This window comes from Eptatretus burgeri, chromosome 4 (genome assembly GCF_056783735.1).
Source record: "Eptatretus burgeri isolate ZD-2024b chromosome 4, Ebu_testis_v1, whole genome shotgun sequence".
Taxonomy (NCBI): domain Eukaryota; kingdom Metazoa; phylum Chordata; class Myxini; order Myxiniformes; family Myxinidae; genus Eptatretus; species Eptatretus burgeri.
In genome coordinates this window covers 64,289,232-64,312,072 of record NC_140964.1, presented here as the reverse complement: position 1 = coordinate 64,312,072, position 22,841 = coordinate 64,289,232, and the positions used below count along the sequence as shown (strand labels likewise).

At 39.3% G+C, this 22,841-nt stretch overlaps 1 protein-coding gene and 1 long non-coding RNA gene across 6 annotated transcripts in view; one reads left to right on the top strand and one right to left on the bottom strand.

The window, feature by feature from the left end:
- Positions 1–6,946, top strand: part of CUL1 (cullin 1) — a 76,114-nt gene extending 69,168 nt beyond the window's left edge. For 2 of the 4 annotated variants that reach the window (XR_015057474.1, XM_085878449.1), the window contains 2 exons: positions 6,076–6,176; positions 6,341–6,946. Coding sequence is in view for 2 of the 4 variants with exons in the window: in XM_085878449.1 (XP_085734575.1) it covers positions 6,076–6,156 (81 nt within the window). In the remaining 2 variants the exon portion in view is untranslated. Of the gene's footprint in view, positions 1–6,075 lie in introns of all 4 variants that reach the window. The other 2 variants (XR_015057473.1, XM_085878448.1) reach the window with 1 other exon arrangement.
- Positions 6,947–10,854: 3,908 nt separating this feature from the next.
- Positions 10,855–22,242, bottom strand: LOC147028226 (uncharacterized). 2 transcript variants are annotated; one of them, XR_015057475.1, is made up of 3 exons: positions 21,958–22,242; positions 21,792–21,858; positions 10,855–12,596 (listed from the first exon to the last, which is right to left on the bottom strand). It is a non-coding gene; the product is annotated as an uncharacterized LOC147028226 (long non-coding RNA). The 2 variants fall into 2 exon arrangements; XR_015057476.1 differs by lacking the exon at positions 10,855–12,596 and adding an exon at positions 19,647–20,270.
- Between the last annotated feature and the right edge of the window lie 599 nt (positions 22,243–22,841).

Here is a 22,841-nt window from a genome sequence, read left to right as displayed (position 1 = left end):
TGTGGCTTTGAGGACTTGTAAAAATGTAGTGGGAATAAATTTGCTTGTGTGATTCTTTTTCTTTGAATAGTTTGGGGACCGATTAATCTCAAGGTGTGGGGTGTGGGGTTAGGGCATCGACTTATGAGGGTGGTTGAAGGTTATTTTGCACTTTTTATTTCTTGACAATTATATAGGCATGACATTGCTGAAAGTTTGTATTATGGCAGTGCACTTCCAAAACTGAAACCAGTTCTTCTGGAATATCAGGCACATTGATGCTGCAATTACTCAAAATCAACTCCTCAACATGGGTGATGTTTGCAGGAGTCCCAACAGGTGGTTGTGTGTGTTCATCATTCATTACCGGACTTTAAAATTCACGGATTAAAAAAAATCTTTTAGCACCAAACGCGCTACTGCAAGAGAGACACTTCACACCAAACTGTGCCAGCTATTCTAAATTTTAACTGGTTAAGTATTGTTAAGGCTGTGGAAATTCACATTACACCATAAAGGGCCCGTAGGTGAGATATCTCGAAGTACATGTGTTGTTAGCCCAAACCCGTTGTAAAGAGGGAATTTATGTGATTCATCCGGGCTGCGACGCTTTGAGTTAGCGATATATTTTTTTTAAATTTATTTATTTATTTATTTTTTCTGTTCTAACTTTATTTTGAACCAACCACGTCTCAACCGCCATCACACAACAACCACGCCACCGACACCATCTACGCTCCCACATTATCGCATCACCGCCATTCCCAAACAGCACCATAACCATCAAACCACCACCGAAAACCCTCCACCACCTTCACCTCTCTCCTTCTATGGCCATTCCCGCACCACCTGTGAACACTGAGCGTCGGGCTGTCTCGGGCCCGTTCGGCGTTTGGTGCCGAGCGCACCGAGCCGCGAGTGCAAATGGCGGCCTTTCCGAGGGGAAAATTCGGATCAAAAACGCTACACGCCCACTTCTCCTCCGTCCAATTAGCGAGCGCGGGGCGGCTTGGCCCCGCCTCCAAGTGTGTGTATGTGAAGTCCGTATATGCAAATTTTAGGATCAGGAGAGGTTCACGCCCATTTTTGCCCGACCAATGGCTGACCGGGGGGGCGACGTGGGCCCGCCTCCAATCGCGTTCTGATCCTAAAATTTGCATATTGGCTGCTCCTGCCCGCCTATAAAAAGGCGAGCGCAAGGCGAATTGAGAGTCGGTCGGGTGAGGAGAGTGCGGAACTGAGAAGAGTTGCAGGAAGAGTTGAGTTCTGGAGTTGCCTGAAGAGGGTCGTCGAGAAGTGGCTGTTGGGGACGCGTTGCATTGCGTTGGTGAAGTTGAGGCGAGTGCGCGCGGTGGAACTGCAGGCAAGGGAGCTCGGGTCCGAGGCAAGAAGGACGGCGGTCGGCGACGAGGTTGCGGTGTGGGATCGCTCGTCTCGTCGCGGGACCCAAGCCAGCCAGCCACTCCCCTCCCCCAGGGCATCAACAATCTCCCTTTCCCCCATGCTGAGATAGTGCAAAAGGGGGCCCCGTTCCCACCCCCCCCCACACACGTGGTGCCAAGGACCACGGAGTCGGGGCACAGCCGTGCGGCCACATTTGCGGCTCGCCCGCCAACGCGTCACGAGGACGCGGGTAGGACCCCCCCGGTCTCGCAGACCTGGCCGCTCCTCTAGGTCCCGCGCACATTTGGCCTACAGGCCTGTCTGCCTCCTTGTCTATGAGGGTGGCTTCTTTCCTTTGCTTTTGTGTAAATGTGTGTTGGCGCCGTCTGTGAAGTAAAACTGTATGTGTTGCCGTGTGTGCGCGTAGTCGGTTTTAACTCTGCGTCGTTGCTTTTATTGTTTTGGTTGCTTTATGTGCATTTTGACTGTCTGGCTGTATATACGTGCCTTCCGTGTGCCGGGAAATAAATGTGCATTGTGTGAGCTGTTTTCTCGTTTCGCTTCGTCTTTTCTCTAATTGAATCTCCATCCTGCTTCACATAAGGGGTTCGTAGTGGGTGCAACATCCCGGTAAGTAATCCGAACCATCGAGGCCGACGATAACACCGCTCGGTTATCACTGTAGCACGGAACGGACCGCTTAAGCGGTTCGTATCCGGTCGGCCTGTGGCGTGGTACGATCGCCTGGTCGACCATTCGCGCAGGTACTTAGGTAGATCGAATTTGGCGAGCAGCCCTATCCTGCGCGGGTGGGCAATTGGCACGATCGTGGTGAGGTTAAACCCCCACCCGTGACTAGCTCCCGGCGTTGGTCCGAGAGGGTCACGACTGAATTGTCCGTCCGGTGGGCGACGTGCCACGATTCGAGTTACGTGGCCGTCCGCACGCCGGCGGGCGCGAATTCGCAACAGTATTTTCATTCACCAGAACCATCAACTCAATGCTGTCACTTCCAGAACAGGAAAGGCTTTTCACTGCTCTCTTGTAAATATACAGAATGCTTTGCACAGCTGTGACATTGCTTCATATAGGAGTTTCTAGATGTTAAATTTTTTTTTTTTGTTGTTTACTTTTTAGCATCTGAAAATGTAAGTGCCAAGTGGGTTCCAAAATACATCTTGTTTGTTAATCTTTGATATACAGTAATCCCCCGTTTATCGCGAGGGTTACGTTCCAAACCCTCCCCCCCCCCCCCCCCCGTTCCAAATAAGTGAAAATCCGCGAAGTAGCGACCATGTGTTTATTTTATTATTTATATATATTTTAAAGCTTTATGACCCTCCCCACACTCTTATTAACCTTTCCCACACTCTTATTAACCTTTCCCACACTCTTATTAACCTTTCCCACACTCTTATTAACCTTTCCCACACTCTTATAAACACTTACTATACTCTTAAACAGATTCATTGATGCCGTAATGGCGGCCTACAGCAGCGAAGCTTCACCCTTGCTTTAACATGTCAAGAAGTTGCACTTTTTCTACGATGGTTAGCATCTTCTTCTGCCGCTTAGGTTCAGTGCCAGATACCTTAGAAGGTGCAGAACGTTTGGGCGGCATTGTAGGGGTTGAAATAAATAAAAAACTTTCACGGATAATTCACACAAACACAACACCGCAGAGTAACACTACGAGTAGCGATCGCACGTCGATGTGAAATGGACAAGGCGAGATGCTGAATGCATGCTATGCGCGGGAGATGCATAGAATGATGCTACGGTCGCTGAGCCAATCAGAACCCAGGATACAGAACACCATGCTCTGGTTGGTCGCCTCTCATCCATCAGCCAATAGCGTGCCGTGTACGATCTCACGTGGGTAAACTAGTGCAAGTGGAAGCGGCCGCATCTGCGTTTTCCATACGCACGACTCTTTGTCTACTCTTCTACTGTACACTATGGTATCCATGTACACACTACACTTCTACTGTACACTGTACAGTATTTTACAACTATAACGAACAGCGATCCGTCTTCCGTTACAAAATTTTGTTACAAAGTTCTTAAACGGACTTACGACTATTGATTCTTAACAAAAGTAAAATTTTCCATCTTGACTTATAGCATACTGCTCCATGAACACTACTAAATTCAGTTTATATTGATGGACTACTACTATATATCTAAGATGTGTATACTTTCATGCTTTACCCTCTGTATGCGATGGTGGTCAATAAATAATAATATTGGACAGCGGCAGTATGCTTTAGCATATTGTGATGTAGGCGTGACATTTTCGATGCTGACTGCAATCAACGGCACTTTTATTTGGCACAGACTTGCCTCTTCCCATTTCAGTTTGCAAATCGAGAAAATACTGACAAGTATGGGCTCCAGTCGAAATTCTGCAAAGTCGGTCTCGTAGATTTTAAAGATATTGGAGAAAAACGCGTTTGAAGATTGAAAAAGTAGTTCATTATCATTAAATAAATTACATATATATCATAATTACACCATATTGTCATCAAAACACAAATTGATCTTGACAGTTAGATAATATATACATTTTACTTCGCAAACCTGGAAAGAAAAAAAATCGGTTAGTTTGACCCTCAATGAGCGCCCCCTAGCGGATAACGCCTAAAAACGAACATGGATGATGGGCCAGCAAACATTTTCGTGAAATATAGGTTATTTCTCACCAAAAAAGTAAGGTCTTCCTTTGCCCCAAATTTGATACTGAATTTTTGTCTAGCTCACAGACTAATAGGCGTTGTCCGGGCGGGCGTCCGTCTGTCAACTTTTGGTTTCCGTCAATTTCGAGGAGAACGCCTTGTCCGATTAAATCCATTTTGGCAGGATATGTTGGGGTTGAGTGGAGGAAGGTTCCTTTCGAAAATGGGCGCGCTGCGATTTTCAATGTGGCCTCCATGGCAGCCATCTTTAAATTGGTTTCCGTCGATTTCGAGGAGAACGCCTTGTCCAATTAAATCCATTGCAGGGTGTGTTGGGGTTTACTGGAGGAAGGTTCCTTTCGAAAATGGGCGTGCTGCGATTTTCAATGTGGCCGCCACGGCAGTCGTCTTGTAATTGGTTTTCGTCAATTTTGAGAACGGCTTGGCTTGTCCGATTAAATGCATTTTTGAAATGGGCGTGCTGCGATTTTCAATGTGGCCTCCATGGTAGCTATCTTGAAATTGGTTTCCGTCGATTTCGAGGAGAACGCATTGTCCGATTAAATCCATTTTTGCAGGGTGTGTTGGGGTTGAGTCGTGGAAGGTTCCTTTCGAAAATGGGCACGCTGCGATTTTCAGTGTGGCCGCCACGGCAGTCGTCTTGAAATTGGTTTTCGTCAATTTCGAGAACGGCTTGGCTTGTCCAATTGAATGCATTTTTGAAATGGGCGTGCTGCGATTTTCAATGTGGCCTCCATTGTATCTATCTTGAAATTGGTTTCCGTCGATTTCGAGGAGAACGCATTGTCCGATTAAATCCATTTTTGCAGGGTGTGTTGGGGTTGAGTCGTGGAAGGTTCCTTTCGAAAATGGGCGCGCTGCGATTTTCAGTGTGGCCGCCACGGCAGTCGTCTTGAAATTGGTTTTCGTCAATTTTGAGAACGGCTTGGCTTGTCCGATTAAATGCATTTTTGCAGTGTGTGTTAGGGTTTAGTGGAGGAAGGTTCCTTTCGAAAATGGGCGTGCTGCGATTTTCAATGTGGCCTCCATGGCAGCCATCTTTAAATTGGTTTCCGTCGATTTAGAGGAGAACGCCTTGTCCGATTAAATCCATTGCAGGGTGTGTTGGGGTTTACTGGAGGAAGGTTCCTTTCGAAAATGGGCGTGCTGCGATTTTCAATGTGGCCGCCACGGCAGTCGTCTTGTAATTGGTTTTCGTCAATTTTGAGAACGGCTTGGCTTGTCCGATTAAATGCATTTTTGAAATGGGCGTGCTGCGATTTTCAATGTGGCCTCCATGGTAGCTATCTTGAAATTGGTTTCCGTCGATTTCGAGGAGAACGCATTGTCTGATTAAATCCATTTTTGCAGGGTGTGTTGGGGTTGAGTCGTGGAAGGTTCCTTTCGAAAATGGGCACGCTGCGATTTTCAGTGTGGCCGCCACGGCAGTCGTCTTGAAATTGGTTTTCGTCAATTTCGAGAACGGCTTGGCTTGTCCAATTGAATGCATTTTTGAAATGGGCGTGCTGCGATTTTCAATGTGGCCTCCATGGTATCTATCTTGAAATTGGTTTCCGTCGATTTCGAGGAGAACGCATTGTCCAATTAAATCCATTTTTGCAGGGTGTGTTGGGGTTGAGTCGTGGAAGGTTCCTTTCGAAAATGGGCGCGCTGCGATTTTCAGTGTGGCCGCCACGGCAGTCGTCTTGAAATTGGTTTTCGTCAATTTCGAGAACGGCTTGGCTTGTCCGATTAAATGCATTTTTGCAGTGTGTGTTGGAGTTGAGTAGAGGAAGGTTCCTTTCGAAAATGGGCGCGCTGCGATTTTCACGAGCCGCCACGGTAGCCATCTTTAAGTCTGATTGATTTTCGATATGACGTCCAACATGCTCTAACTGACTGCATCATCGTGATATCACTGCTTCCTTTTACAATGCATGGGCTGAGGGGTTACGCCCGCTTTGCGGAGATATTTTTCAACCATAGATTGGTTATGTCGGTGTTGTTTTCATCTCTTTTTCGCAACTCTGTTGGTCAGAAATGCATCGACATGCTGATTGAGAAGGAATACCTGGAGCGTGTGGATGGAGAGAAAGACACTTACAGCTACCTGGCCTGATCTTCCATCATTAGCACCTGGTGACCATGGAGCCCTTTACATGTCCATGAAAATGCTATCCCCTCGGCCACCCACAACTTCGATCCATAACAAACTTTCGTAACAATCTACAGTGACGCATGTCCTCGGATCAAACATTTCTGTTTAATCAGTTATTTTCTTTTTCCTACCTCCCTTCCCTCAGCTTCCTTCCTTCTCTCTTTCCAAGCTCCTGCTCTCATTGTCTTCTCTCCATGCCCGCTGGTTTTTGCATGTCCAGTCCACGTTTGTATTTGCACATTTTCTTCATCAGGCACTTCTACATAACTTTGTTTGATGCTGTTTGATTTTACGTGTGCCTCTCCCATATTTCAATAAAATAATACACTTTTTATTTTCTGCCGAAGTAGTGAAGATACTTCCTTGCTAGTTGTGAACCCTTTTTATTTTTGAGGGGGTGGAGGGCTGGGGGTGTTAGTTTTGTATATTGGCAGCTAAGTTTTGTAACATACATGAATAATTTTCCACTCCCCCTTCCCCCCTCCTTTTTCATCCGGTGCTTGGCTATATTACGTAAAGTGTGCTTTCCATCTTTAAAAAAAAAAAAAAAACTATTTCCTTTTTGATGACATTTTACAGGATTGGAATCCATGCTTATGTGCTGTTTAGCTCATTTCATGATGTGACCTTCTATTACTAGTTCCATTTTTGCTGTACGTTTGACCTCTGAGCTTCCTCAGAATGTTCCTTCGTAAAGCGGTTAAAGGTCTGCTTTCGGCTAATCCATAATAAAATGTGTACATAAGTTGAATTGTATTTGATGATTCTGCAATTTATCATGAAAGCGATTTATTTTAATTTGGTGTTGTCAAATACATGGTAAAATTGCACAATAAGTTTGTAGTTTCCTCGTCTTGAGGATAAAGGCTCTCAAAATCGGGGGTTTCAGTCTGAGTAAAGAAGAAGAGTTAAGACCAAGATCTTACACTCAGAGAATAGTTAATGCATGAAATGGTCTTCCTGCAAAGGTGGTGACAGCAGAAATAGTAAATAGCTTTAAATTTGAGTTAAATGGGTACCTACAAGCATTAGGCATAAAGGGGTACATGGAGATTGATAGGTAGTTATATGCTGGCAAGATAGCCTGCAATATACACTCCTCAAAACTGTCTAATCTGGGTTTGAATCCAGACCCAGCTATAAACTGTTATCCCGGTGTTTTACAGTCAGGGTGATTTGTTAATGTGTCGTCCCTCAGATGGACATTAAACTGGGGAGTGTTTTCCATGAGCAAAAATGCTCAAAAAAGCACTTTAATGGAACATCGTGCTTGGAACGGATTATACAACATGGCGGTCTCCATATCAATAATACGATCGTGGTACTCCAGCAAGTGCGTGCTTTCCAGGCGATCGTTTTCAGTTTTACTCAATCTTGTGGCAACTTCCCCAAAACGAATTTATTGTGTTAGCAGGGACTACAGAGTATGAGGACGAGGGAAAGCATGATAAATAAATGGGCAATCAGAAGGAGGAGCCCCCTGCCAAGCTTATTGGTGGACCCTACCACTGCATTTTGAGGGAAATGGGGGGGGGGCTAGTTTTGCATGTTCGCATATCTTTAAGAATGAGCATGAAAATTAGAAATAATAAAAATTTGAAATGCGCACTTCAACAAGGAGAAAATAACATAAAATGTCATAGCCCCCATAGTTTTAGTGATTTTACTGAACGGAGTTTAAAGGCGAGCCAATATTTACAAGCTTTACGTGATTGCATAACTGACTTGACTGGTCATGTGACATGGAATATTGTGTACGATTTGGTTATTTGGTCATGAATATTAATCAGATGGGTCACCGAGTTATATTGTGTAAGATAGTTGGTCACATGACGTGCATGATGTTTTCGATTGGGAATGCAAATTTTGCATAGAAGGGATTCAATGAGCATTTATTTTGGGGGAGACATACTAAAATACATAAACAGTACAACAAATAGTAGTTTTTGGACAAAAGAAATTCTATAGCTGTAGGCATAAGAAAATTATCATTCAGTTGAAAATGATGTCTGATCAGCTTTTGAAAACTGTACTTAAAGGGTGGTTATGGTGAAATTGAAGAGTAATCAGAATTTTTGTTTTTAATTTTCATGAAAGATTCTTCATTGTATAGGTAAGAAAAAATAGAACAAAACAAATGTGAACAAGATGGTAAATGAATGTCCACAAAATGGTTGAGGATGTGTTGAATACCATGTTTCTTTGGGGGGTTTTTTGCAACTGAAGTTACCGCCAGTCTACAAGTCGGCCATCTTTCATCAGATCGTAAAAATAAAGTGAGGTGCATATGTATGCATTCACATACTGTGCTTGTGCAAAGGTTGAACAAAATCAAGCCATGCATGTCAGAGAAATAGTGGGGATACGTTTAAGTAACAAAATGGCCGCTAGTCGACCATCTTGGATCTTATCTTGACCAAAAACGACATGCTTATGTAAACCAGCATTCATTATCTGTGTGCAAAGTTTGAACAATATCTGAGAAGTAGTTGAGGACGTGTTCAATATCGAGTTTTTACAACTAAAATGACCACCAGTTGGCCATCTAGATAGAGTTGAAAAACAAAATGATGTGCCTATGTATAGCATCATCTATTATCCTTGTGCCGAGTTTGAACAAAATCGGTCCATACATGTTCAAGATATGGTTGCGGACAGTCGTGTAAAAAGGGAGCGTTTGACACAGTAATGTGTCCATTTCTCCTTTTCAAAATGTAACACATTACTTCGTTAAATACCTCCCTTTTAACACTACTTTCCCTGCAGGGTTGGGCTTCGCCTTCCTTTCATGTGATCATTTATTTAACCAAATTGATTAGTCAAATAGTGATCCTATAAATATTTGTTTGTGTTTTATTTTTAGGAGTAACTTAATTTATTCATCAATTTTTTTAAAAGGTGGCGGTAGCTTGTTAAAACACCCAACCCCATTTTTATTAATACTTATACTTAAACCCATAAGGTAATGTATTTATTCCATCACTCAAAATATATCTTTTATCATCAAACGCTGTTGGAGCTTTCTTACAAACAGTCTCTGAGAATATTTCATGTTTATAATTTCCAATAAGATTCCTCTCTATAAACATCTTTTCTCTTCCATATACATTCAAGGTGATGTTGAAAGTTCATGGTCTCTTTTAATACACTCTTATTTCGAACTTTAAGTTTATTTTCACATTTGAATTAATTTAACCCTCTCGTTAAATATTATAAGCATATGCCTTTGATCTAACACCTACAAATTCACTTCATATCTTTTCACCTTATTCATCTTCAAATTTACCAATAACCTTTTTATTGTTATTCGAAAAGAGTGGGTTATTAGGATAATAATTACTTTTATCATAAATATCTTCATCTTCTTTCATATCCTTATAAACATCATCTGTAGTTATCTCGAGTATGAAGCTATCCGTATCCATATATAGCAATACAATATTCTCACCATATCTTTTCTGTAGATTATTATAAAAGTAACCATACATTAAATACTTTGAAAGAGCTAAAACAGATGTTCTCACATAAATCAGTTTATCCATCTTTATACTCTTTTTTTTTTATTATTCAAATGAACAGCACAAAAATTATCTGTATACATTTCTACTCTTTTAAAGCTTGGTTTATTTAACAACTTCTCTGCCTGCTCACAAGTTGTAGCAAGTCTTACATTTTGTCTATTCCTTATATTTTCCATTGTTTTACCAAATACAGAATTATTCATCAACTTGTAAAAGTCCTTCTCAAAATCATTATTGCCCTTTGTTCACATCCTCATATTATAATCAATATTTTACCTAACCAATGACTTTGACTAAACTGTAGTGCCCTCTGTACCTTTTTAACTTGTACCTATAAATTGCTTTCGATTTCTTTGATGTAAAACATACTTCTATTTATCAAACAATGTTGTTAGTTGTTTTGTTTTCGGAATATAAACTCATTTGAAGAATTCAAGAAATGTTGATAACCACCGAATAGCTCTTCATTGGGGATCTCTTTTTCAGCTCCATAAGGAAGGTTTTCATGTTTGTTATGAAGTTTTCCAGGATACTTTAAATCTACTTCAAAATAATTGCCGTTTATCGAGATCTTCTTGGCTTGTGGAGATTATATCATCTAAGATAGATTTGAACTTGTATTCTTTTACCCATTTTAAATTACCATAGGGTTGAGATTCGGACATTGCCCAGCCATACAAGTTATTAGCATCAAAATACATTAAGTAAAATGGGGGCTTATCAGATGAGAAGTCTGGAAGATATTTATTATTTGCCTGAGCATATCTCTTTGAACAAACTTGTGAAATTCTTCCTCTTTTAGCCTTCTCAATCCTCATGAGATAACTTTGCTTAAGTATGACTTGATAAATATACTTTAAATGTTTATCAAGTCTTTGTTGAGATCGAAAGATATTTAGACATCTCTTACAAGGATATGATTTATGCTTTGATTTATAAACTTGACTACTTACCAATATTGAAATGTTTTTGATATAAGCATAATGAGCAGTTTCTTTATTAGTGAAATAAAGGAGATCTCCATGCCGGTCATCTGTCGAATTATCACTTAATATAGTATTACTAACTCTTAGAATTTGGACTTTGTTTTTATGAGTTAAACCATAAACATTTATTGATCAATTATTCGTATTCTCAAGCTTTGTTATATCTTTTAAGCTCATGGATTCTCCTCTAGAGATGCCGAGATCCCCACTTTATTCTCATATTTCTTATACTTTGAAACTCTTTCACAGTCCCTTTCCTGTGGATAAAGATGAGCTAAGATATTCCAGAAAAAGCATTTATTATCAGTATTTTCAATATTAATTATTGCCTTTTTATTCTTTATATCCTTAGGTAAATCAATATATGAAGAAGCTTTTAGCGGAGTGCATTTAAGAATATTAAGATTGACATATGAAACATTCCCAATATTGAACCCACTACCTTTTGTTGTTCTTCTGATTCAAATCTAATAAGTTATTCAAAGATAGGAGATTTAAGGAAGCTATCAATTGATGTAATAAGGTGTGATGGATTCGTTCTCATATATTTTTCTTCAATAACATTATCTTCTCTTGAGAAGGTCAAGGAGGCTCCAATATATATTTTGAATGATTTATGCTTTTTCAACATTATTCCTTGATAATTGAATCCTTTGAGATATGAATCGCTTCCCAAATGGATGTGACACGAATATTAAATCTTATAAGTTTTACCTCTATCCGATCTTTAAAACATCTTTGAAGAGTTGTTATTTCAAATGGTTTTGTCTCAGTGACATCTCACTCTTATCCAATTTTCTTCTTATTTCTCTTCAAGATTCTCTCAATATTGTTTACGTGTTTTTGTGATTAGGTGTTTTTTATAACTCTCTTTTAAGACATCCTTAGAACAGACATCACAATGTTTTGTTTCTCATTCAAATGGAGATATTTTTCTGAAAATATTGAATGTGTGTTTGTTGGTTTGAAGGTGTTTTTTTATAACATTTATATTCATGATTCCAAACGTTGCAGTGCGTTGTATTCACCATATTTATATCGAAAAACTTTGCTTAAAATATAATTTTCCTGATGAAAATCTCACGGTAATTTATAGATGCTTTTTGTTCAAACTAAAATTTACTTGATGAAAATTCAGTATTATTTACAGGTGAATCTGTGCTTTAAACTATTTTGCCCACCAACGTTTTTCACTTAATAAATACAATGTATCAAGACACAAAAAACAAGTTTCACTCAATCTCTACATTTGTAAAAGATACTGAGAAATAGGTCGAGGATGAAAAATTGAATAAAGATAAATATAACAACTATTGGATAAAAACAATTATATGGTTGATAATGAGTTCTTCAATTTCCTTCAGTGGAAGGGCTTTTAGTACATCTGGAAGAACATCAATTAAAGTTGCTCCAACAAAAGTTTCTCCTCTCCAAGCAATATATTCAAAGCTAGAAAAAGCAATGAAACAAGAAAAAGTATAAAAACAGAAAGACCTGATGGATGAAACTTTAGAAAGAAAAGAAAAGACCATCAGCAATAAGCAAGGAGAGATTTGTATTTTTTTCAACAACCCAAAAGATGTAGAAAGATGTTAATATATCAGGTGAAATGACATTTCGTTAAGTCGTAGTTAAGGACCATTTTAAAATGACCTTTTCATCTAAAAAATGTAGTCGTTGAATCTGTTAATGAAAAAAAAAGTACATGGATATAAGTGGTAATGTTTTTAGCTGCGTCGCGTTGCGAATGTTGGCTCTAAGAGAGCTCTGCGTTGTTGTTCTTCTACTTCATCTGGTGAAGACAAAACCTTTCTGATGTGGCTCTTGGACACTTTTGTCCTTGTTCATTATGCAAGTGAAGATTTTGAAGATTATGAGAGTGACGATAGTATCTCTGTTGGAACAGAAGACAGTTATGATACCGAGAGTTTGTCTTCAAACGATAATATGAAAGTAGTTTTATAGTTGATTGTGAAAGTAACCAAGATGAATCTTATTTGAAGTAAAGTTTTACTCTAAATATGAAGAATATGCGAGATCTTGAGCCTCTTGCATTCTCTGATTCTCCATATGACAAATTTGAGAAATCTCCTGCATGTGATAGTGGGATTAAACACAAAGTCCAAAGCCCATAAACAATTTATATTCTGTGATTATATTCTAATTAATGAAAATAAAAAATACCAAAAGGAACATAACTTTCAAAATTACACCAAAAATGAATTACTTTACAAGATTAATAAGATAAATGAATGTTAAGTACGAGGGTGATAATACACCTTTTCTTACAAGAGAAGAAACTGAACAATGACGGTAATGTTTCATGGATTGATGATATATTTTTTCACGATTGTGATTTTCAGAGAAATATCAACACAAGATATTATATAAATAAAATAATGGATTATCTTGAAATTAAACTTGAACTCAGGATAAAGCATAGATTTTCTTTTAAAAGCCTATAAAAATTTAAATAATTTATTTTCTGAATATGTAAATTAATGATTCTTTTTTTTTTACCCATTCGGAAAAATAAAAATTTAACAAATAAAAATCTTCCAAATTAATTAAGATGTCTCAGTTGGTTCAAGTGGATGTGGAAAAACCTGCCTGCTTTTAAAGATGCTCCTTACTCCCAACGTTTTAGATTTTGATTAATTTATGTTCACAAAGTGAAGTTTTCAACCCAAGTATCAACGACTCTCACAAGGTTTTAATGCAGGTCTTCAAAAAGAAGACATCATTGGTTTATTTAAACTTCAAAACAAACTAAATTATTACAACTGAAGATATCCAACGATTTTGTGATGCACAGAAATGTAAAAAGAAATCAAAAACTATAACTTGTATTCTTAGTGATGATATAGATGATATACCTTCACCCCAAGATTTAGATAAATCAAAAAAGAATCTCATCATCTTTGATGATTGAGTTAATGAGAGAAACCAAATGGTTATGGTTAGCTACTACACAAGAGGTAAACATTCTTCTGGTCATTGTATTTATCTCAGTCAGTCTTACTTTCAACTCCCTCGTCGCTCTAAGAAATAATCCTCATACTTTTATTTTATTCAAGTTAAATTCAATTGATATAAATAATTTTGGGAGAAACAATTGTTCCACATTCTGTAGTAAAAAAAAAGAACTTGAGGAGTATATGAAACACATGACTGGAAAATATAAATATTGGTGCAGTTCTCAGAACCACATGCATCCAACAGATAGTGGTCCCAAGACAGTTATTCCATTAATATACGTGTAGATAGTCCCTTCCCTTTTGCTAGTGGGACAACAGGGGCGTGCGTTGCGAGGATCTCATAGCTCGGATTGCTTACATCATTTCTTCTTCATTTCATTTCTAACGTCATTTCTACTCTTCTGATTATTCCTCAGGTAAATCTGAGCCGCGGGTGGTTTAAAGGTATTCCTCAGGTAAATCTAAGGTTTTAAGAATTTGGAAAGAATACAACATCAAATGTAGAACTTGCAAAATATTGTAAGAAATAAAAAATTGGTAATGTGGTTACTTGTAGGAGAGATTAATTTACAAACTAGTCTGAATATACAAAGAATGTTATTATGAATTTTGAAGATAATAATGGGAACGGTTCTCATTGAGTTTGTATTTATAATAATCAGGGAAAATGTTATTTTGATAGTTATCATCTTCCACCACCTGTTGAAGTAATGAAATTCTTACAGAATGGGTTTTATCAAACATTTCAAGTCCAATAATTAAATTCCAAGTGTTGTGGTCAATTATGTCTCCATGTGTAATTTCAACTCAATAATAATGAAAAAAAATTAGGATTAAAAATTTGTTTTTAATCTCATATAAATGACATGTTGGAAAAGATTATTCTACCTTTGGTGTATCCCAAGAACTGGGTATTGATTTATCAAATTATTACACAAAGGCACAGGCTGAACGACAAAAATATAGTAGAACAAAAAATATTAATATGAAAAATGCTTATAAATTAATCAATTAACCAAGTCCGGCTGATGTGAATGACGGTGAGATTATGAGATTTATCACAATCTATAATCCTTAAATAAAATGGCTGTGTATTCCAAAGATATAGAAATCTTGATTTTATCTCCAGGTCATACAGAATTCACAGTTCCAACTGAAATAAAATTTTATAAAGAAGGGTGTATCGTTTGTATGAAAATAAAACCTTGGGGATATGAGATGAATGATTTAGGGTATAATTGGTCATTTGAAATAAACCTACAAGACCTGAAAGAATTAAATCAGTCTTGTAAGGAAGAATATTATGCACTTGGTGACGATAATGAGGTTTGTGGAAGCACGATTAGCAAACAACCAATAATCAAATTTAATAAGGCTAAAATCAATAACAGCTTTGCCTTAGTTTATATCATGAAAACACAAAGAACAGGATTTTATATAGTAAGTAAGGGAATACAAACCTGTTGTCATATTCATGTCATATTTTGATATATATATATATATATATATAAATGACAGCAAGAAGGCTTCAAGAAAATTATCATTTCTGTGTCCAAGCAAAGCTACAAGAAAAGGGTATTCATTATTTTAATAAATATGTTCTACATCATAAGAATGGGGGGGGGGGGTTTCAAGAAAAGATTGGCTTTATACTGATGTTGATAAACCAACAAGTTTGGATTTAACTAGAATGTTAAATAATGAAAAGGTTTTAACGTTGATAAAATATAAAGCTCTTTTAGAAATTCAGAAGAAATTTCATTGGTTTCCTGTTGTAAAAAAAAAAAAAATTAGATACAGGAATATCAAGAAATCCAGATGAATATATGAACAGTATGATATTCTATCGGATGAAAGTGGTTTAAGGGTAATAAGGGATGAGGAAGGACTTCAAGAAAAAGAGGCAAGAGAGAAGGAGGAGAGGGAGAAGAGAGAGAAGAAGGCAAGGGAGAAAAGAGAGAAGGAGGCAAGGGAGAATAGAGAGGGAGGCAAGGGAGAAAAGAGATAGAGAGGAAAGAGAGAGAATGAATAAATATAAAAATATGGAAACCAGTGAGATTAGAAAAGGATTTGAGGTATTACAGAAAATAAATAAATCTCAACACACTGAGGAGGAAACAAAGAATTAACAAGTCTATCAAAAATACATGGGTCAAGAGTATTAACATTGATTTCAGGGAGTATATTTAAATGAGAAAGTGGAGATAAAAAGAAAAAGATTATATTATTAACGATGTGGTGTAGTTGACTTTGGTTGACGTTTTACATTTTTTTCTTAAATAAATGGAGGAGAGAGTGAAGGCATTTCTAAGGATTCTTTGTATTGTAAAAATTAAGATTCAAATGTATATGTTAGAAACTAAAAAGGTTTTCACACTCGAGAGGAATTTTTCTCATAAATAAATGAGTTATTGTCTCAAATATATAAAGAAAACCAACACCAAAATATCTCGTATGTTCAAAGTAAAAATAATAGGGTTATACAAAAAGGGATATGTTCGGTGTGTGGCTCCAAAAAAGAGTAATTTCATCTCCAAACAAAAACGTGGGGGAGATATTCAAAAGTTTTTATCGGGGAGGAAATTTACAACAACTGGAACACCAGGGGAATTACATCAACCAGGGTATTCCTTATGTGGTCCAGGAACAATCTTGGATAAAAGATTAGATCAGGCTAATAATCCTCAACCTTGGTCTCAACCTCTAAATAAGGTTGATGAAGTGTGTATGAAGCACCATATTGATTATGGAAATAGCACGACGTTGGAAGAAAAACAAGAAGCGGATCGAGAAATGTATAATTTGTCTTTGATACAAAATCCAACCTTAAGAGAAAAAGTTCATAGGTTCACCGTGAATAAGTATATCAGTGCTAAATTGATACTTGGGCTGGAAATTCAAAAAACTTATCGGCACGAATGATGTCATTAAGACTGAAGAGCAATTAGCTGATTAATTACATAAACCAATAATCACAAAGTTTAAAAGAAGGAAGGTTTATTCCAAAGAAGTTGATTATTATTTGGTCTGCTGACTTGATTAAACTCAATAATGATAAGGGTACAAGTATGCTTTAACCATTATTGATTTGAAGAGTTGATATGCGTAGGTTGTTCCTTTGAAAAACAAGAGGTAATAATACTCTTTCTTACTAGCCAAACCCACGTTCCGCGCGAAGTTTCTAAAATGAGGGTTCGTTAGGACGTCAATATATCCAGTGTTCACAATGTGATTTATAGAATTTCTTTATATACAATGTTTCTTGTTACATTTTTTGTGCCAAATGCACCTTCTAAGGTAGTCAGCATTTGCAGAAGAGGGTTTTACATTGCATACGTTGTTTTCTAGGAGTGACATTACGCCTCTCAGCGGTCACGGTCTGTCGACGACAGATGTAATCACATCAGCGAATGACCAATGATGTCATGGCGTCATTATGCCTCTCGGTGGTGATGTCACACGTCGCCATGCAAACGAATGTAAAAATTAGAAAATCGCCAAAAATTCCCCAACCTCTCCATCTGGCACGATCTCACATAGCCTATGCTGTACATTAGACCACAGAGCACCCGCACGCTGAAAGTGGCAACAATCCGTCTGGCAGTTTCGGAAGAGATACGTCCACAAAATATGGCTTCGCGTATTAATATAATAATGTTAGCCTTCCACTAGATATTTAGTATAAGCAAGAGAAAACCTAAAAAATTGTGGACTGATGAGGGCACAGAGTTCTACAACAACACATTTATGAATTTTCTGAAAGATAATGGAATTACATTATACAGCATCTCTAATGAAGGGAAAGCAGTTGTTATTGAGCATTTTAATTGCACTTTAAAAGAGAGATGATATAAAAAATTCACTCAACTTGGTTCTCAACAATGGGTATCTTTAATTCAGGACATCGTAGATAATTACAACACAATTCATACCCCAACAAAATCAAAACCATCAGAGACATTTAGAAAATTAAAATATGAAAGGGAGATTAATCTGAGAAATCCAAAGTTTAAGATTGGTGATGTTCAAAGAATATATCGGTGGAAATCGCATTTTTGTAAAAGGTTACACTAAGCGATGGCCAAATGAACTTTTTAAAATCGTTGATGTAACTAGTGCGAGCCTGTAGGTGCGTGCCCGTAGGTGCGTGCCAGTATGTGCAGCTTCGTTCCTTCGCTCTCGTAAACGACGACTGGATTGGGGCATTGTTTCAATTAGATCGGACCAACCATATCATAAATGGCCATAACTTGGGAAACACCTGGGAAACATACTCAGGTCCCCAGTGTCAATTGTGACGTCATATCAAACGAAGAAGAAGAATTGTGACGCCCCTCTCTCTTGCCCCCTCTCTCTCGCCCCCCTCTCTCTCCCCCCTCTCTTGCCCCCCTTTCCCCCCTAGTCTCGCCCCTCCTCTCTCCCCCTCCTCTCTCCCTCCTCCTCTCTCGCCCCTCTCTCTCCCCCTCTCTTGCCCCTCCCCTCTCTCCCCCTAGTCTCGCCCGTTCTCTCTCCCCCTCCTCTCTTGCCCCTCTCTCTCGCCCCCACTCTCACCCCTCCCTCTCCCGTCCCCCTCTCTCGCCCCCTCCTCTCTCCCCCTTTCTTGAATTGTGACGCCCCCTCTCACTCACCCCCTTCTCTCCCTCCCCTCTCTCGCCCCCTCTCTCGCCCCTCCTCTCTCCCCCTCCTCTCTCTCCCCTCTCTCTGTAAATGTATTCACAAATGTCGACCAAGCACAACAATTAATTCAAACCTTGGGAAAAAAAAAACAGCTTTCAAACCCTTGGGAAACAGCTCTTTCCCTTGGGAAAATTCAAACCTTGGGATTAATTAATAATTTGAACAATTAATTCAAACCTTGGGAAAAAACACCTTTCAAACCTTGGGAAACACTTGGGAAATAGTTGAAACTGATGAAGAACGATATCAAATCTTGAAAAGGCACATACTCGGGTCCTCAGGCACATACTCGGGCACATACAAAAAAGACGTCAATCGTGCAAAAGAAACAAAAAAAAACATTAATTGTGACGTCAATCGTGCGAAAAATAAAAAAAATAAACATTAATTGTGACGTCATTCGTGATGTCATAGCACCGTGTCTTGTCATTGGTTGACAGATTAATGGCCGTAACTTGGGAACCGCTTGTCCGATTAATATCAAACCTTGAAAATGCACATCCGTGGGTCCCCAGCAATATTCCTGGCAAGTTTTAATCAGATTGGACTGGTGGTCGTCGAGAAACGGCGGTCGAAGACAGACACACATACAGACACATGCACACACACAGATTGCTGGAATTATATAGAGACTAGTACGTGCCTGTAAAAAAAAAAAAAAATTAATGAATAAATATTCAAACCGCGTACAACAAACAACAACCACACAGGCCATTTCTTCGCGCTCGCGTGCCCGTACGTGCGTGGCCTGGAAGTTCGCATATTATTCGCAGTTACGATTATTCGCAATTTAGTTTTAATACCCATTTATTCAATTAGCGCCAACGTATTTTACCTTTTCGCAATTTCGTGGCAAGGAAAAACAAAAAGAGAAGAGAGAAAAAATTTACTGCCTGGTTTGGAGCATACCAGCACTCTGATGTTACCGAAATGTATGCACCGTCTAATATGAAAACGATCATAACTTGGGGCATTGTGTTTATCTATAAATGCGCAAAAGAAATCGAGAAATTATTAGAATACACGACGTCATCATTATCCGGAAGCCCGTATGTTGTAACCTGTAATGGGGAATGCGGCTGAGCTTCCCTTTCCCATCGGCCACGCCCAAGCAACAACGTGTCTTGTCATTGGTTGATAGATAAATGGCCATAACTTGGGAACCGCTCGTCCGATTAATATCAAACCTTGAAAAGGCACATCCTCAGGTCCCCAGCAATATATCTGGAAAGTTTCAATTGGATCGGACCAGTGGTTGTCGAGAAACAGCGGTCACACACACACACACACACACACACACTGCTGGAATTATAGATAGATGAATACATTTCCTTGGACTTATAAATTATATGATTTAAAAGAAGAAGAGATTTTAGGTTCATTTTATTCACATGAATTACAAAAGATAAAGATGATAAATAAATAAATTCACTCCACCCTCACAATTCACATCCATACGCCATATCCACATCCACATTCATACTTCCTCATACAATGATTAGTTTATTAGTTCCCCAAACACAACATGTTTATTTAATTAAAAAATCACTCCGCCCCCTTTTTTGTCTCCACCCACACATGCCACACCCACGCAAGCCAAACCCACGCAAGCCACATCCATATACCCCATTATCCTCTCCCATGTGTGCCCCCACCCTTGACCCCACTCTCCATCCTTCCCCACGCACGCACATGGAGGGGGAGAGGGTGGGTTATTGGTGAGGGCACACCTCCTTCTTTTCCCTTTATTCTTTTCTTGTAATTTAAATTAAATAATTACAAACCAAACCGATATAATTAATACTTCAAACATACAATATATTACACATTAAAATATCTACAACAGATTTTATTATGTAATGTTTGTTTGAGTGAGAGAGTGAGGGATCTTGAATCATCTGAGTGTTTCTTTCCTGTTAAAACACACACAGGTACTAATATTGTTACGGATTTTAGAATCCGGTCTGATGAATGCATCCACACATCCAGGTCCTCAGACAGTTATTTCCTTAAATGCATGTTCAGATTAGCCCCATCCCCATGTCTAATGGGATCTTAAATGTGATGTGTTGAAAAGGGTAAACTATAGATCCCTCTCTTATGGGAAGCTTTTTTTCTCTTTACGACAGACACGTTCACACACATTTCTTTCACAAGCCCTGAAGCCCTCCCTCGTTTTTCCTCAGCAACATTCTTTCGCGAGCTCCGACATCAACATTTTTTGAGCGCACGGGTCGTCATGGTAACCGTACCCCAGTGGGGTGGGGTGAGCTTGGGGTGGACGGCACCCCGTATAGGCGCCCGGAAGATATAAAAAGACGTTCTGTGAGGAGAGACGTTGGGAGAGGAAAAAGCGAAAGCGATAAGTTCTGAAGAAGAAAGAGATACGTTCTGAGATCATAAAAAAGCGTGAATGAAAGAGGTACGAGAGAGAAGCGAGCAAGAGGCGGGTGTAGGTGCACAAAAGAGGAGAAGGAAGCACGCGTGTGGGTGTCTGGCCAGCGCCAACAGCAAGACGGTTCGTCTTGCCCAAAGCTTCGGCAAGCAAGCGTGTGGACCGGCGTTCAAGGCTGCCCCGCGAGAGGCTGTATGACAAAGCTGGGTGCTGGCGACGGACGTGACACGCACGCACGCGTTTCAGAACGTTTTTGCTTCACGGACGACTTTCTGGTGAGCGAGATGATTCTCCTCATTCCCTCCCCCTGAATGATCCGTTGGGTATCCTTGTCTGTGTTTAGCTGAAAGTAAGTGAACCCCCGAAAAGCTTCTGCTCTTTGTCTCTTTCCTGGCATTTTGATTGATTTTGCTTTGAAATTCTTTATTTACTTCAGCAAATAAAAAGTTTTTTTATGTATTTATTTTATTATAATAAATTCTTTGTCGATTTCCAACCTGTCCGTGTTTGTCCTTTCCTTCCATTGGTCTAGCATTGTTCGAACCGAGATAGACTGGGAGGTAATTACCACAGATTTGACCAAAAAATCGTCGGCACGCACCAGCGGTTAAAACGCTCGGCTGCCCCAATTAAAATCTAATCAGATAATATTGGTGCTTTACCGAGGGTGCGCTCCCCGCTCAGGTAACCACATGGCCTCTAGTTAAACGGAATAATTAGACGGAGGACACTGGAACTTATGGTTGACTGGGTGGTGTTCGTGGTTTTAAAACAACCCACCGTACCACAACGTTAATCGTGAGCGGTGGCCCCAGGTCCGGCTCCACCGAGGACAACCGGGGATTAATCCCCCTGAGTGACAAGCTGGTGTCTTGGTATCCAGCACTGTAACAATATTATATGACACACCTGTGAATAACTAAGGAGGTGCCGGTGTATATCGTATTGTCAATACGTATATCGCATAATATACTGGAGTATATCGTAAATCCTCATTCTCATCTATTAGTTTCAGTCAGAGAGATGAATAATTCATTACCTGGGGTAGTCTGTGATGACTGTTTGGAACAAGAGGCAACATATCTGTGCTTTCTTCATGATTGACACTGTAAAAACAGCAAACACAGAGTTCGAGAGAATAAACAGTGTGTTGAAGAAAACAGGCAGTCTCATTTAACATCATCGTGTTTTATAATGTGTAATACCTTTCAAGTAAATCTTCAAAGAACATTGAAACTCCGAGGGAGGTTATTCATACACATATTTAGGTCGTTGTGAAATTCCTGCCGAACGAACTGAAATTTTGTCAGGACATCATTCAGAGCTTTCCATTCCTTGTGAAGATCATAAGCATAACAATCCACCCCATCGATGAGTGCGTTTGAAATTCTGTAATAAAAAGGAAAACAAAAAAATTAGTTATATAATTAATCATATACAATCAAAATGAAGACCAATTACTGCACCATAGTTCCAAGAAGGAAGCCATACTTAGCAATACACACACACACCCACAAACACACACACACACACACACACACACACACACACACACACACACACACACACACACCTCATTTTTCATTTCTGTTCCTCAATTCTATCACACATACATACATACACACACACACACACACACACACACACACACACACACACACACACACACACACACACACCTCATTTTTCATTTCTGTTCCTCACAATTCTATCACACATACACACACACACACACACACACACACACACACACACACACACACACACACACACACACCTATACATATATATCCATATACACACATACACAAACGGGTCAAAACTAAGATCCAGGCTTTCAATGACATCTTGGATGCTGCTGTCCTGTCTGTGTCTGTTTGTGGTAAGGATGTTGAGGTCGTGGAGGGATTCACTTACCTTGGCAGTGATATTCATGTCTCTGTTGGCTGTGAGTCAGAGGTCAATTGACGTCTGGGTCGGGCCTGGGGAGTCATGGATTCACTGGATCATGGGGTGTGGCGCTGCCGGTACCTGTGCGGGAGGACGAAAGTCCGAGTCTTCAGGTCCTTGGTGCTTCCAGTCTTGCTCT